The sequence below is a fragment of the Otolemur garnettii genome, unplaced genomic scaffold (genome assembly GCF_000181295.1).
Source record: "Otolemur garnettii isolate 467f Iridium unplaced genomic scaffold, OtoGar3 scaffold00010, whole genome shotgun sequence".
Classification (NCBI taxonomy): domain Eukaryota; kingdom Metazoa; phylum Chordata; class Mammalia; order Primates; family Galagidae; genus Otolemur; species Otolemur garnettii.
The window spans coordinates 22,114,712-22,131,039 of NW_003852405.1; the positions used below are offsets into that span (position 1 = coordinate 22,114,712).

General features: G+C 36.0%; 1 protein-coding gene across 2 annotated transcripts in view; it reads left to right on the forward strand.

Moving 5' to 3' along the window:
* Positions 1-16,328, forward strand: part of COL24A1 (collagen type XXIV alpha 1 chain) — a 294,021-nt gene that overhangs the window by 139,384 nt on the left and 138,309 nt on the right. For both annotated transcript variants that reach the window (XM_023509811.1, XM_023509812.1), the window contains exons 25-28: positions 8,590-8,643; positions 9,990-10,043; positions 11,739-11,792; positions 13,190-13,243. In XM_023509811.1, the coding sequence (XP_023365579.1) occupies positions 8,590-8,643; positions 9,990-10,043; positions 11,739-11,792; positions 13,190-13,243 (216 nt within the window). The remainder of the gene's footprint in view (positions 1-8,589; positions 8,644-9,989; positions 10,044-11,738; positions 11,793-13,189; positions 13,244-16,328) is intronic.

A 16,328-nucleotide genomic window follows, 5' to 3' on the forward strand; every position in this document is an offset into this window, starting at 1 on the left:
AAAAAAAAAAAAAAAAAAAAAAAAATTAAGACCTGTGTAATCAATGTTCTAAACTTTGAAACTTAAGGGTTATAAATATTTTATCATAGAACAGGAGTCAGGAAACTTTTCTGTGAAGGGGCAGAAAGTATATGTTTTAGGCTTCCAAGCCATATGGTCTCTGTCACAACTACTCAGCTCTGCTCTTGTAATCCAAAACAGCCACAGACAATACATAAATGAATGAGTCTGGCTTTGTTCCCAGCAAAGCTTTATTTACAAAAACAGAAGGCTGGCAGGATTTGGCCTACAGGCTGTAGTTTGCCCTTTCTTGTTCTAGAAAGTTATACTTCATTTGAGATGCACCAGATTTTGTTAAATGAGTTTGCATCTGTGATTCTGCTTCATTAGTTTTTTTATGAGTAAGAAAAAAAAACATTAAACACAAGTGTGATTTCTTTAAATCTTACTTTCAAATCAGAAAACAGATTCAAATTACCAGACAGATTGTGTTGTTACCATTCATTTTGTGTACTGTGAACAGAATGAATTAATTTGCATTTATGTGTCTACCACATATACAGCTAGAGTCCTTTCCTGGAATTTATCATTTCTTCCTTCACAAACACTAACCAGAAAACAAACATTTCTTTTTGTGCCTGTGTTCACTAGAAACATTTTTCTGAATATTGTACGTGTTTTTTGAAGTCTTGCCTTAAGGGTCAAAGTATTTTCACCTAGTAAGTTTTAGTGAGTTTTTCTTTCATGATTTTTAAAAAGTTCTCAGGGAGTGTCATTAAACTTGTATTTCCAATTAGCTTGAAATAATTTGTATTTTCACACTATTTTCTGTTTATGAAACATCCCTTTTTTTCCCCTAACTTGGTCAGTTTCAGTCTGTTTCTGTCACCTCTAGAGACCTTCCCTTTCTCAGTCCCATTGTCCACCAAGCACCAACTTCTAAGACCCACCTTGGATCACCTGCCCAGCCATGATGTCTCTTCTCATCTTCATGCACAGTGAGATCTAGTTCCTTGCTTTTTAAAAAGCCATTTATCCCTTTATCTAAATTATCATGGTCCTTAGCATCTATAGCTTTATATCACAGTTACGTTTTTCCTTGAACTTGCCATACAGCAATGAGCAGATGCCTTACATGTTGTACAATGATGGTAAGTTGATGTTGAACTGTGATAAATTAAGAAGTGAAAAAGAATTTTTAAAATATATTTGCTACTTGTTGAATTCTTAGAGGACTTTAGGGTGCTTGAGCTAAGTCTGAAAATAAGACAGATTCTTGTGAAGCATTCAGAATAAGGAAGGCCATTTCACTGGGAACCACAGCACGAGAGAGAGACGTGGAGGTCCAGAAGGACTTGGAGTGTTTGTAGAACTGCAGTGTAGGCAGTTCAGGGTGGTGAGAGGGAGGTGAAGCCCAACAGGCCACAGTTCGCCTGGTTCTTACCAGTTACTTGCAATGTCCTTCCCAGCTTTTCTAGTTCACAAATACCTCCTCTTCTTCCGACAAGTCAGTTCAAGGATTACGTCCATCCTTCACTCTGCATATCCTCTTGACTAACCTAACATCTTTTGGAAACTACAAAGGCTGCTGATGGTGAAAACATGTTTGGCCAAAACGGATAAACAACAGTACTTCCTGTTCTGAGGGAGCTGCAGAGATGGAAGCTTGGCAGCATAGCTGGATTTGATGCTTAGATGAAGACACTGCTGCAGGCCTTAGTTTGACTCTAATTTCTGCATCGACATGTAATCCCACCAAACACTCACAGAACTCTTATGAACTACACCAGGGCCAAGGCCTTTGAATCTAATTAACAACCCCAATATAATCAACTACACTAATCTAATCAACTACACTAATCTAATCAACAACCCCAATCTAATCAACAACCACTAATCTAATCAACAAAGGCCCAAACTAATCAGCAACACTAATCTAATAAATTAGATTAATCTAATCAACAACCACTAATCTAATCAACAACACTAATCTAATCAACAACCACTAATCTAATCAACTAGACCAATCTAATCAACCACCACTAATCTAGTCAACAAAGGCCCAATCTAATCAACCACCACTAATCTAATCAACTAGAGTAATCTAATCGACAACCACCAATCTAATCAACAAGTACTAATCAACTAGACTAATCTAATCAACAACCACTAATCTAATCAACTAGACTAATCTAATCAACAACCCCATTCTAATCAACTGGACTAAGCTAATTAACAACCACTAATCTAATCAACTAGACTAATCTAATCGACTATACTAATCTAATCAACAACACTAATCAACTAGACTAATCTAATCAACAACACTAATCTAATCAACTAGACTAATCTAATCAACAACCACTAATCTAATCAACAAAGGCCCAATCAACTAACCACTAATCTAATCAACTAGACTAATCAGCAACCCTAATCTAATCAACAACCCTAATCTGATCAACAAACCACTAATCTAACCAACTGGACTAATCTAATCAACAACCCTAATCTAATCAACTGGACTAATCTAACCAACAGCCCTAATCTAATCAACTACACCAGAGCCAAGGCCTTCTCAAGACACTTGTCAAGAAAATGTGAGCAAAATCTCTCGTATGAGTTCAGTGGTTTCCACGGGACTAGTCCTGCCATGCTTGACTGAACCTGAAGTATAAGCTCTACTTATTTAGAGATTGAAGGAAAATACATTCCAAGAACAAATGACAGGAAGACTCAGCTCAGGTTGGTAGACGTCAGTGACTACATAAATGAGGTGAATCTTTGGATTCAAGGCTCTGCAGACATCATTTTGGATGCTGGTGAAAACCAGTGTGCTTTTTTAGCTAAGCAAATTTCAGAAAAGAGAACTGGATCAAGGCAACTATGTAAATGTTCCTAGAATTGGGGAATAACTATTATAGGTTGTAGGAACACTGTAGATATCTTATCAAAGATAAGATCCACTGAAATGTGGATTTACAATTCTATCCTACCTGATGTAGACAGCACAATGTTGACCAACCTCCTACACAGTTTTCTACCTGTAAGGTGTTAAGTGAAAAGTTTGGGCTAGAATTCTGAAAAAACATCTCAAAAGATCAAAATCATGAAAATGTAATTCTGGAAAAATCATTTTGAAAATTCTTTTAAAGATATTTATTTACACTTTTTAGAGGGAATCTATTTGAGAAACATTAAAATACAACAGAACACACCGTAGACCACTTTAAGCACTGAAACAGGCAATAATGCTTATCGTTGTAAGCATAAACACTGGGGCATACTAATCACAGTATTAGTTATGCTCAGATGAACCAAATTCATACCAAACAGATCAAAAGTGAAATGTGGAAACACATGTCACTATGGTTGGTAATTGTTGGGAAAGTTATGCACCCTGCTTTTATAATTGCAGTCATCTGAAATATACATAATGTGACAGGGAGCCTGTCTTTTGATGAGACTAGTCAAAACTTGTGATGGGTCACCACCTGATATATAGTCACCCAAAGAACTGAGAGCTCTAGAAATTTTATCCTTCACAAATGCCAATGTAGAAAAAAGGTATCTCTTCACTTATTGAGGAGGTTTTAATGTTTTTACACACATAATGCTTTCACATAAAGTCAATGTTGTGAAAAGCACTTTAAAAGAATCAAATTTTCAGAAAGCGCATAAAAATAATTAGAACTTTCTAAAAGTCTATGCATAATTTATGCCTCCAGTATTGGGAGTGATCTGACGATGAGCTGGCACTCCATGTGATGAGGCAGATGCCGTATATGCTTGAATAATTTGGCAAGCATCACTTCTCCTATCATCTTTGAAACACTCATTGCATTTGTATTTAGAGAGTGGTCTCAGTCTACAAATTGTCTGAGTGTGTGCTGCCCATTTGAAAGTTTGGTTGTTGCCAGTAAATGATTTTCTGCTTTTGTAGCACTAATAATAGTTAGCTTTTAAATTTTTAGCTTTTACCATTAAATAGCCTCATCTACTTAGCTTATCCTAGCCTTTTAGTGGGGGAACAGTTTCACAGATCTCTTCCATTGTGCTCTAAGGAGTGTAATAAAATGGAATGATACTCAGATTCCCTAATATCAAATCTGTATTGCTCAGAATTTTTCAGAGAATTGAAAGGATGTGTATATAGATACATGAAAGGGGATTTACTGGGGGAATTGGCTCACATGATTATGAGAAGTTCCATCATAGCCCATCTGCAAGCTGAGACCCTGGCATACCAGTAGTAGGGCTTAGTTCAAGTACAAGGGCTGAACCAAGTATAAGGCTCAGTCTGTGAGCAAAACCCAGGTGGCTGGTGATAGAAGTCCTGGAGTTTAAAGGCTGGCAAACCTGGAGTTCTGATGTCCAGGGCAGGAGAAAAGTCTGTCCCAGCTCTCTGAGAGAGCCCAAGTCAACTCCTGTATTTATTCACCCCAGGCCCCCGTCAGTGGGATGTTCATCCATACTGAGAGGTGTTCCCTGCCTAGACCTCTCAGACTTACTCAGTAATCTCCTCTAGAAATGCTCTCACAAACAAACCCAAGATAACGCCTTACCAATTTTCTAGGTATTCCTTAATCTAGTCAAATTGACACCTGTAATTAAGTTCACAAGTACACCTCTAGTCCACTTGGCATCCATGGCATCTCCTAAATCATGCTTAATTAACAGTCAAGATAATGACAAAGAGATAGTTCCACCTAACATGATGCAACTATAATAACATGATGCAGCTATCCTGTGTACAACCGAACATGGACTGATTTCTTCCCCAAAATTCATATTTCAGGATTTCAACATTCAGAGTTTTATTATTTCAGCATTGTAATTTTTAGAATTTTAGACATTGGAGACTTTAGAATTGAGGTTTTTATCTTTAGTTTCAGTGTTTGCAGCTGTGGCATTGGAGATTGTATCTTTTGGTATTATGGTTGGCATTGACTTGAGAGATTGCTAATTTACCAGAGTAGTCTGCAATGGAGCAAAACCCAAACCCAAGCCCTTTAAAAGCCAACAGAATTAATGAGCAACACCATACCCAGGATGAAGCCAAGAATAGACCAATCACTGAAGCCAAAACTGTGTGGGATAGGAACTCAAACCAGCACCAAGAAAACGTGGAAGAAGAGATCACAGTGCAATAAAGAAATGAGAACTACAGCCCAGTATGACTTTATTCTGGCAAACAATGTCTCACCTTTCAGGAGAGCTTTTCTGCAGCATATCTTTAAAATGCTACCCTACACATAAGCTCTTAAAAAATGTCATTTGTGTGGCTCGGCACCTGTGGCTCAAGTGGCTAAGGCCAGCCACGTACACCTAAGGTGGCGAGTTCAAATCCAGCCCAGGCCCACCAAACAACAATGATGGCTGCAACCAAAAAATAGTTGGGGCATTGTGGCGGGTGCCTGTGGTCCCAGCTACTTGGGAGGCTGAGGCAGGAGACTTGCTTGAGCCCAGGAGTTGGAGGTTGCTGTGAGCTGTGATGCCACAGCACTCTACCCAGGGGGATAGCTTGAGGCTCTGTCTCAAAAAAAAAAAATGTCATTTGTGTCAATCAAGTGGTATTGGAAAGAACCATGGCCCAACCAATGACAGACAAGTTCAAAAGGATTTGTTATCACCTAAAGAGAGAAGAAAGATAGTCTCTTGGAGACATCTTTCTCCTGCTGTATTTTTTTTCTCATCCTTATTTTTCATAAATAAAACAAATAAAAATCTTAACATTTCTATGGATAAGTAAACTGTGAGAACTTACACAATTTTTAATATTTTAATAAGAAAAGTAGCACCAAATTTGTACAGTGCATTTATTCTATGTATATTTACTGAGTATCTACTATGTGGCAAGGAGATAAGCATTTAGTTTTTTAAAAAATAAGTTGGATAAATTGTCCTATTATGATGCTTGTGCTGCAAAATATTTGAATTGTAGGCTCTTCCTGAGACTCTAGCAGGATTGTTCACAGAGAATATGCACTTATAATCACAGAACATTTTTTCATATATAAAGTGTTAAATTAGCTCTGTATTGCTTCCATGAAGGCTTTACAGGTGCTATGAATTCTATCTAAAGACAAAATTAGGGTGAGAAAATCTACCATTTGATGTCTCTCCATCAACCCTCCCTTTCCCCAAAATCTCTCTCATGAAAATGAGGATAATTACAGCATGGTATGATGGATGACTAGCCCAAAGATTTTAATTCTATCTCAGATCTTCACTTCTGAAGGAAGTTGTGAAGCCAGTTTGGGTATTATCTTCCTAATTCTAAAAAGCAAAGAAGATGGACTCTCATACTTTTCAGGTCTAAAATTCTATGATTTTAACCACAAGAGAGACAAAAGTCACTTAGGTATTTAGAGGGCATTTAAAATATTTTGGGCAGGTAAGAAAGAGGCATATATGTTGCCATAAGGGTCTTGCGGAAAAGCAATGTTGTGGAGAATAAGCACGCTTATTGAAATTGTGTTTTAAATAAAGGTGACCATCTGCTCAGGCAAAATGACAAGCTTCTTTATTGCAGTTGGTTTATATGGGGAATTTTGTACATATGCATAATACAGCATGACCTCATTGATCCATTTAAATATCATGTGACTACCTCATGATTAGCTTTTGATAATCCACTCAACATACACATACACATTTTGACATAACCCTTTCAACATAACCCAGTTTAACATAACTTAATGGAAACCATGTTGTTAGCCATTACTTCTTTGTTCTTATCTGATGATGCCTGAGGCTATGGAGGAACAAGGTAGATTGAATACCTGCCCTTGCTGGCCTTGCCTTTTGGAGGCTGTTACTTTGGATCTTTAAACAAGGCATAAAGAAACTTCTTGGGCATACAGGAATGTGTGTGCAAACCTCTGCTCCCATGTAGGCCTTAAGTCAGGGGGGGTTTGCTGGAAACTTTTAAAAGGAATTTTCAGGCTGAACTTCTCAAAAGCCTTTCGCGAGCCCATTTCATCCGTGCCATTAGATACCTGTATGCATTGGGTAAATTCCTCTTCTCTTGAGGTCCCCAAGCACATTTCCATTCCCAGACCCGTCAGCAAGTGATCTTCGTTACTTACCACAGATCAGGAAAGGTTACTGATGGTATCTGGCCAGTTTTCCAAAGGGCTTTTTTATTGGCCTTATAAAATCAACCTTAATTCCTTAACACAGTAAATGCTATTTAAGCCAAAGCCTTGGTCATGTTAGGCTCACAACCAACCTGGCCACATGGGATTCTGCCTCAGTTTCTTACAAGTATGCCTGCACAAAGTCTTTTCACTGCTCTCTCTCAAAAGGCTTTTTTGGCCAGAGGCATATAGACATTTCACCTATACATATAATTTTTATTTAAATTTAGAATATGTTTATGATTTCATAGTGAAGTGGCTGTGTCTAGCATTCTGAATCTTCAGTATCACTAAGAAACTATTTACTGACAATACCTTTATGAGGCAGACTTTGTGACCTCTGACAGCCTGATTTATTGTTTTCCTTAATCTTAAAAACTCATCTTCTGAACTTGTGTGAGCTCTTTGACAGTTGGTTCTTTCATCTTGATGTTTATCTAAATGCTTTCTTATAAATTGAGAGTCAGGGAAGGGATTATGTTCTTGTTGTAGACTTGTTCTGTGATATTCCTTTTGCTTTCTATACTTCTTGAAGGAGGAATAATAGAGAATCCATCAAGACAATGGCAGATAAACCCTAATCTTTGATCACTCTGAAACAGTATTACTGATTACTGTCTTTCACTTCTCCCAGCACATCAAATCCATTCATCACTCAAACTATTTACTATGCCTGAAGTACTCTTTCACTTGGCTGCCCAGCCTCCTCTTAGTCTTAGTTTTCAGATTAAATGTCAGGTCTCTTCCTTCCCTGACCAACTTTGCTAAAATAGGTCTTCTTCTTTACTCTTCATTTCATCATTGTAGTCATTTCCTTTATGATTTTATTTCACAATTTGTAATTATTAATGTTTAATTTATTTTTTGTCTCTGTGTTTTGTCTCTTATGACTCTTTGCCTCATAAGGTCAGGGCTTAGATCCATCTTGCTTTCTAATGAAATCTCACTAACCATCACAGTGCCCCCACACAAAGTAGGCACCAAATATTTCTTGAGTGAATGAATGAATGAAGAATGAGTAAATGATGGGCATGTATCATTCCCCCATTGGATGAGGGGCTTTCAGGAAGTCAGAAATGATTTCTTAGGTAACATATCCACAGCAAGCAGCTATGAAAAACACAGGTTTGTTTTCTTTTGTTGTTATACCATCAGCAGATTGTCAGTTTCACTAGAACAGAGACTGTGTTTGGATTTAAAATTTATTACCTCCCTCCATGGCACTTGTGTCATATTAGGCATTCATATATTTCTGTTGGTTGAATAAATTTTTGATATGAAGCTCATATCAAAATAAGGTTATGTACTTATTCTAGGAAGAATTTTACTCCAATATAAAATTTACTGCAATGTAAAATTGAGGATGAGTTAGAAAGGAACATAGTGCTGATAGGTGGTTGAAGACCAGTGCAATGGATGTGTATTTTCCCTTATATTTTTTTCCTAAAAGGGACCTGTTGGTTTACCTGGAGAAGTTGGGACAACAGGAAGCATTGGTGAAAAGGTAATTTCCTCATTATTATGTTTTACAATAATAATTCTAGTCTAATATCAAAGGACAGACTGTCACACAGTGTTTTTTGCTAATTAGAAACCACTCATAACTTTATAGAACATTATGTATATTGAATCTCTTAAGTATACTGAAATAAAGTAGGTAGCATGTTGTTCCCAATTTTTAAAGAGCATTTTACCTTTTTGGTTATGAAGATGTGGTTTGAAGAGAAAAGATGAAATAGTCTAGGTTTATGGCTAGAAAATATTATTTAAATCTATTTTAGGAGAGCAAATTCCCTATAGGAAGCAGTTTTAAGAGAGAAGAAGTAGTTATCATTTTACCTTTTTCTCTCCCCTGTCTCATATTCTGTTACTTGTTTCTAATCCTATTCTTGCTATTTTCTTGGTCTAGAATATCTTATCCCCTTTCCATCTATTTATTCAACACCAAACTGTTGGACTCAGCTGAATTCCCATCTCCTCTGCAAAATCTCTCCAGATTCCTCTCATCTTTCTTATTTCTTCCCTTCTTGGACTTAGAATAAGAACCACACAATTTAAAATTTAATTGTCCTCCAATTGTTTCATCTCTGTTCATGTTATGTCTGCAGTTACTTTAGGGCAGAATCTAAGTTAGGGTTTCTTATGTCTCCCCTAACTCTCAGTTGGTACATTCAAAGTGCTTAATATATACTTAATGATTTTTTATTAACAATGTAACAAAATATAATTTCATTTCAAAATTTAGATAGTTTTTAATTTTTTTTTTCATTATGGTTTAGTTATTTCTGTGCTAGGTAAATCTTGCTACACTAAGATTTTGGCAGTCCTGAGAATTTTTATGTGTACCAGTTTATTCTTTACAGTCTGCTATAGCAGATTCGATCATCATGATCTTCCAGAATTATTTCTGGGGCATTATTAAGATAGGGGCAGACAGACTATAGAAATAAACTTTTTTTTCCAATTTATATAGATTACTTAGTTTTTCAGTACCCTTAAATGTTATTCTTATATTTTATATGTCTCATAAAATTGTATTTCTCCTTCAAAATTTTGGCATATGATATATGCTCAAATTTGTGTTTGTCCTTAATTTATATTTTCTACATTTTTATAAGACTTTTAGTATTTTTTCCCTCAAAAAACACCTTAAGATAATTTTTATTGTATTAAAAGTCAAACAATTTTAGGGTAAAAATTCAAAATTTTTAATTTAGAAATGGTTGAGAGTTAGGATGAAGTGTGTATGTGTGGTGTGATTCTGACTGACATTTTCCATTCTAAGCTTAGCCCAGTCACGATTAATAAACATGCTTAACAGTCTTCTTTTTTTCTTTCTTGTTCTAAAAGGGAGACCGTGGAGGTCCAGGCCCAGTAGGTTCCCAAGGGGAGAAAGGTGTTATGGTAAGAACTCCATGGCCTTAAAAATATGTTTCCAAAGAACATAACAAAGTTAAGGTATTCCAGAGGTGGAATTACCTTGATTAGACTTTAAGTAAGTGAAATATGCTATTGATAAGAAATTTCTACTAGAATTTCCTTTTTAACTGGTTTAACTACTGGAATTCTATTCAGCCAGTCCCCAAGTTGTATCTGACTTATGTACAACTTGCACTTATGAACAGAGGCAAGTACAGTAAGTCTCCAAGTTACAAACATCTGACTGACATTATGACTTGCACTTATAAACAGAAGCTATTATGGGGAGTAGGTAAAGGTATCTGTTCCAACTTAAGTACAAATTCAACTTAGTAGCAAACTTATAGAACTTATCTTGTTCATAATCCAGGATCTGCCTATATAGAACCAAGACACTAAAAAAAGCATGCAAAGAAGATGACTTAGTCAAATGACTCTATGCAGAGGTCCTCAAACTTCTTAATCAGGGGGCCAGTTCACTGTCCTTCAGACCGTTTGAGGGCTGGACTGAGGGCCCCTGGGACAAGTCGGCTGCTAAGCAGGACAGGCAGCAGCAACAAAAACACCCAGCAGGTTAGATAAATGTCTTTGGCGGGCCACATGTGGCCTGCAGGCCGTAGTTTGAGGATGCCTGCTCTACAGTTTTAGGAAAATGATTAAAATACCATAAGTTGCCTAAAACAGATGAAAAAGAAAATTCAATTAGAATTCTTCTTAGTTTTCTACAACCTATAGTTTATATGGCACATGTCATCACGGCCACTTTTCCATGAGTTTGTGGTCAGATGTAATTTTTTGACATTCAAAGGTCTGAACTCAGAATTCTTTTTATTCTCTTGTATCTTTAAGATAGAAATAGTTGGAAAATTTTATATCCGGGTTGCCTTTCTTTACTTTCTTAAATTGTTTCTAAGTATGGTAGGAACTAGAATAAATGATTATTATCAATAAGAGAATCTTTCTTTCAGAAAATACATTGTGATGGATGCGGTGGCCCACAATACTGGCTACCAATTCATTTTGCTGAAGTTATTCTTCAGTGTTAACTTCTATATTGCCATAAAATCTCTATAAGTTTTTTGTTTTGTTTTTGTTTCTTTCTTTCTTTCTTTTCTTTCTTTTTTTTTTTTTTAGCTATCCCTAGTTGCTCTCAACTAGGAAATTCAACATGCGCACAAGACTAATCAATTTCAGGAACCATTACTTCCTAAGGCATTTTCTGAATCAGCATTAATACCATCCAGTATGTGGTTCCTCTATTATTTGACATGCTAGAGAGTAGTTGTACACATTTATATCCCTTAATTGTAGAATTCCCTGAAAAATTATATGATTTCATAATCTATATAACATACTACCCATAAGATAACATAACCTATGGAAAGATGAATGTTCTCTTCTCAAAGAGCTGTAGTAGGTGGTCCTATCTAGCAATTTTCACTTCTAGGCAAAGACCTTCTAATAAATGGATATATAGCTTCAGTATAAGCATGTTTTTTTTTTTATTACTATGCTCTATCAATAGAACATTTCCTGTGACATTTTATTATTTTGAATAGGAAAGAAAGATATTGTCAAATTATTCTTTTAATTACTAATTATAATTTACTGGTTCATTTTCAGTGAAAATAATTAATGCAATAGAGTTTTTATGTCTTTCATATTTTATTTACATTTTAGGGATATCCAGGTCCTCCTGGGGTTCCAGGACCCATGGGCCCATTGGGATTGCCTGTAAGTACAGGAAAGATTTTATGGTCTCTCCTAGAATGCCTATTTTAATTTAAATCCATCATTTTTGTTAAAAAAAATTATTGATCAAAAACTAAATTTCTTTGGTTTTGTGCAGAATAAATCATGTCTAAACTAGTGAGAACTGCTTCTCTCTCAACTACACAAAACATTCTGGAATACGGTCTCTTGAACTCCCTCACTCCTACTTAGTGTATTAACCAACAGCCAGAACTAAAAGCATTTAAAGCTTCTTTTGAATAACCAAATGTGAGAAAATAAGGTTAGTGATCAAGATTAAAAGTGAGACCAATTTAATAAACAAATCACAAGCATAAGTTCCAATATATTTTTCTCAGAAATTTACAAATATTTTTATATAACCAGATAAAATTTGCACAAATATATACCTTTTTAAAATAAAAACTGAGTACTGAAAATGCTCCATTTTTGGTTTATAGAAAAATAATGAAATCTTGCCCCTAAATATTACTTATCAAAGTTTGACAGTCATTGTAAACTAAAATATGAAAAAGATACATTCCCTTCGGGGTATGTATTATTGTATTATTGTCCTGGATGTAGGATAGCCTGATCATAACTTTTCATATCAGAAATGGTTTTTGCTAAGTTTCATAAAGCTGCTCTTTTAAAAATAAGCCAGATTTTTCAGTATATTCATAGACACTCTATTGACTTCTAAAATGAGAAAGACTGGCCTAGGGCAGAATTGCCAAACTCTTTACTGACATAAAATAATAAATAAATTTGGGATTCTAAAATCACTATGTTTTTATCTGCCTAATGTTCATAACTAGATAAATTTTATTTTCCAATGAAGTCTTGCTTGAAAATTATAGATATAAAAATAATTTATCATAATGGACTTAATGATAAATACTGTCTTATCTCCATTGCAACCTATTTTGTGGCTTATTAATTTAAAATATTTTATGGCATTTTGCATGGTAACAGGAAAAAAATATATTTTGACGAGACAGGATTCTCATAAATGTCTAGAATAATGGTAAAAAGAAATTTCACAGCGATAGCCATTGCTTCTTTGATGAGCCGGGCAGATTAGAATGGTCTGGCTAAGTGGGGATCTCCTTCCTCTCCCATTCCACATGTTTCTACCCCAGAACTACTTGATCGGTGAATATTAAAAGGTTTCTCTTGCTTTGTTCAGAGCGTCAACACCAGAAATGACATTTCTCCAAATAACAGAATATTTCTCAAGGAGAATATTGAAGCCAGGGGGCATGATTTAAAGCATATTTTTTTTTAAAGAAACCTAATCAGTGTTATTCTAAGGATTCTCCAGGAGAATTACTTGTGTGAAAGGGGATGATAACATTTCTGTGAATTCTGTAACTGATTTTTAAATTTGTACCACTTAGGGTCCTGCAGGGGCAAGAGGACCACCAGGGAGTCAGGGGCCTAAAGGACAAAGAGTAAGTAACCTATGAAAGAAACACCTTGAAAAAAGATCACTTCAGAAAGAGTGCTAAGTGCTCAGCCAAAATGTCATCAGCTTTTCTAGAATTATGCTGAGATACTGTCAAGATTTTCCTGGTTTTCATTATATTAGATGAACTACCTTCATTAATTGAAATATAGCTGATCATCATTTATACTTAGGAAATCATATTTTTAATTTTTATATATATCAGTAATTCATATGGATTTACTTTTTTCTTATTCCCAACCTCTTAATTCCATTCTTTGGAGGAATTGTAAATGTGCAAATCTTTAAATAAATTATTTTCCTACTCACAATAGACTTCCATAAGAAGGAAAAGTAACATCATGGCAAACTAAGGGCAATAAGAAATGGAAGGGAGGTACAAAGGATGAGTACATTTATTAATTGTAAATAAAAAGTAAAATTCTAATAAGAATGGATCCAGAATTAGAAGGAAAATCTTCAATAAAGTTGTCTCTTACACCCACCATTTCTTTTGTGCCTTTCACATGCAGGCTGAATACTTAAGACTCAGAACCACCCCAGGAAAGAGAAGTGTTAGAGCTCAAGGATTATAGTTGAGGAAAGCAGGGCTCAAACATTTTAAATGTATGAACTATTGACACACAGAGAAATGGCACAGCCGATATTAAAGTCTTAGTTTATCTGATTCCATAGCCTAGATTTATTTGACATCATAAGGAGTATTTTAAGGAGTATTTTTCTTAATTAATTTGAATAGGTGGGCTTTGAGAATCCTGTATGGTTACTTGGCCTTCCTTTGATTTGAATAAAGCTAGTGATGAAAATACTTTATAATTCTAAAAACATGTCCTCTAGCTAATAATGGTCAAAAAACAAAAAAACAAAAACCCTACAGTTTTCCAGTTGGCAAATAAGAAAAGAGCGCTGTGAATCCCCATTTTGAAATAAGACTTTTAACTCCATCTGTTTTAAGTGAAGACTGAAAAAAGAGAGTCCATTTGTCTTTATTATTATTTTGTTTCTGAAAAACTATTTTCCATTCTGGATTATAGATTTATAGTCTTAACCCTGATGACCACATCAGTTTTAGCCCAAACTGGATTTAAAATAAAAAATGATGGTAGGGGATCTATACCCAAACTGCCATTTAGCTGTTTGTACCCTGCCAGCATTCAATATCTGGTGAGGTCAAGTATGTTTATTCAGCTTCGCATTAGTCATAGTGGGAGAGTTCAACCAGTTTGGTGACAGTTGAAGAAAAGAAGAAATACTTATTTGTGCTTTTTGTTAATTACATTATTTAGTACTGACTATCCCGGCAGAAGGCTGCTGCTAAGCACAGTCTCTGCCAGAACCACTGGGGGTGGTGTCTCATAAATCAGATAGACAGGTCACTTGTTCTGCAGTTTTCGAACCTCACCACGATCCCTATGTAGATTATTACTCTTCCCTGGTGTGTCACTTTGTCCTCAACTCCCACTTCCCCAAGGTCTATTTTCCTTTCGTCCTCCAGATACATTTTACTGATTCTTTCCCAGAACTGCTGCTCATAATTAAAAAAAATTTTACCCAGTAGTTTCTAAATAAGGAAATTTTATTTAAAAGTAAGGGCTTTGGTTGGGGGGTGGGGGTGGGGGAATGAGCTTTCTTTACTAAGTGAATATTTCGGGCAACCAGTGGACATTGGGAATACAGAAAAGAACTGAAGACCAGAATATTTAAGAAAGAATACAGTATTAGGAAGTCCCAGTGTGGGAGCCATCAGATAGTCTTCCTGTTTCTATCGTCTCTGTCGTCAGTCCATCCTGCACTCGGGCTCTGATACATCCTTGGACTCATCCTTCCCAGTGATTTTCACTTACAAAAAGAAAAAAGAAAGAAAGAAAATATTTGTCCATCCCCCTGAGATAAGTGGGGAAAGCATCTAGCTGGGGATTCCCGTGTCTAGCCCTTCCCTGCTACCCCGAAGGCTGAGGGGGTCGATATTCCTGGTGCACCTGTAATCTCTTTGTGGCTTATGTGAATCATAGCCTGTTGGAGGGGAAGCTCTGCCCTGAGACCACACACAGAACTATCATTGTGGAATTAGTGCTTAAACTCTTTGTGTGTCTGTGATTTATACAGTTACCAAAGGCCATATGACATCAAGAATAGTAGGACCACTCCCTACTGTTCAAGATGTTCTGTCTGTCTGTGTCTTTCCCTCCTGCCCGTCCATCCACCAGACACCTACCTAACATTTACTAATGTCCTGCAGTTTGTCAGACTCTACTGGTACTGTGGGGGATTCAGGGCTTACTATCTCTTGGATCTAGCTAACAAGGGGACTTTTAAAGTATCAGGCAGTGTTGACATTTTTCCCAAAGGACAGGAAAAAACTCAGGCAAGTAACAGTGCCCTGCCATCTCAAGAAACAACCTAAATTACGCTCTCTTCCCCTCTCCCCACCTTTCTCCTCTGCTCTCTCTCTCTCTTCTCTTCCCCACTCTCTCCTTATCTTTCTTCCCTCTTTTCTCTCCTCTTTTCTCTTTTCTTATCTCTCCTCCTGGGTGCTACTCTGCAGCCTCCCTCCCCCACCAATAAAGACCTTTCATAAAAAGAAAAGAAAAAAAAAGAAACAACCTAAACAATCCTGCCTCTCATCTAGCTGAGAAAGATAACAGAATGAAAATATCATTCCCATAACGATGTTTAGATGAGAGATACAGCATAAATTTAAAGTACTATTATCCTACACATACTCTAAGCTTTGATTCCATCTGCCATGTTAAGGCAAAGGGTAGTTATGTAAATGAAATGAAGTAATTTGATATAATAAACCAAATTAATATAATATGCAAAATTATTTTCCTTATGTAAACAATGTAAGCAACTTCTCTATTCCAGTATCAGAAAGAGAGTGTTACCCTGTTGGGTTACTACGGCTTTTGCCCCTCGTATCCACATTTAACTCTGGAGCTAGACAACTAGTCCTTAATTTCTAAAACACACTTCCAGGTCCAGGTGCCCAAACAGGAGAGATGACAAACAAAGCAAAGTTTCCTCATCTCCTTTCTTTTTTTTTTTTTTTTTTTTTTTTTTTTTTTTTT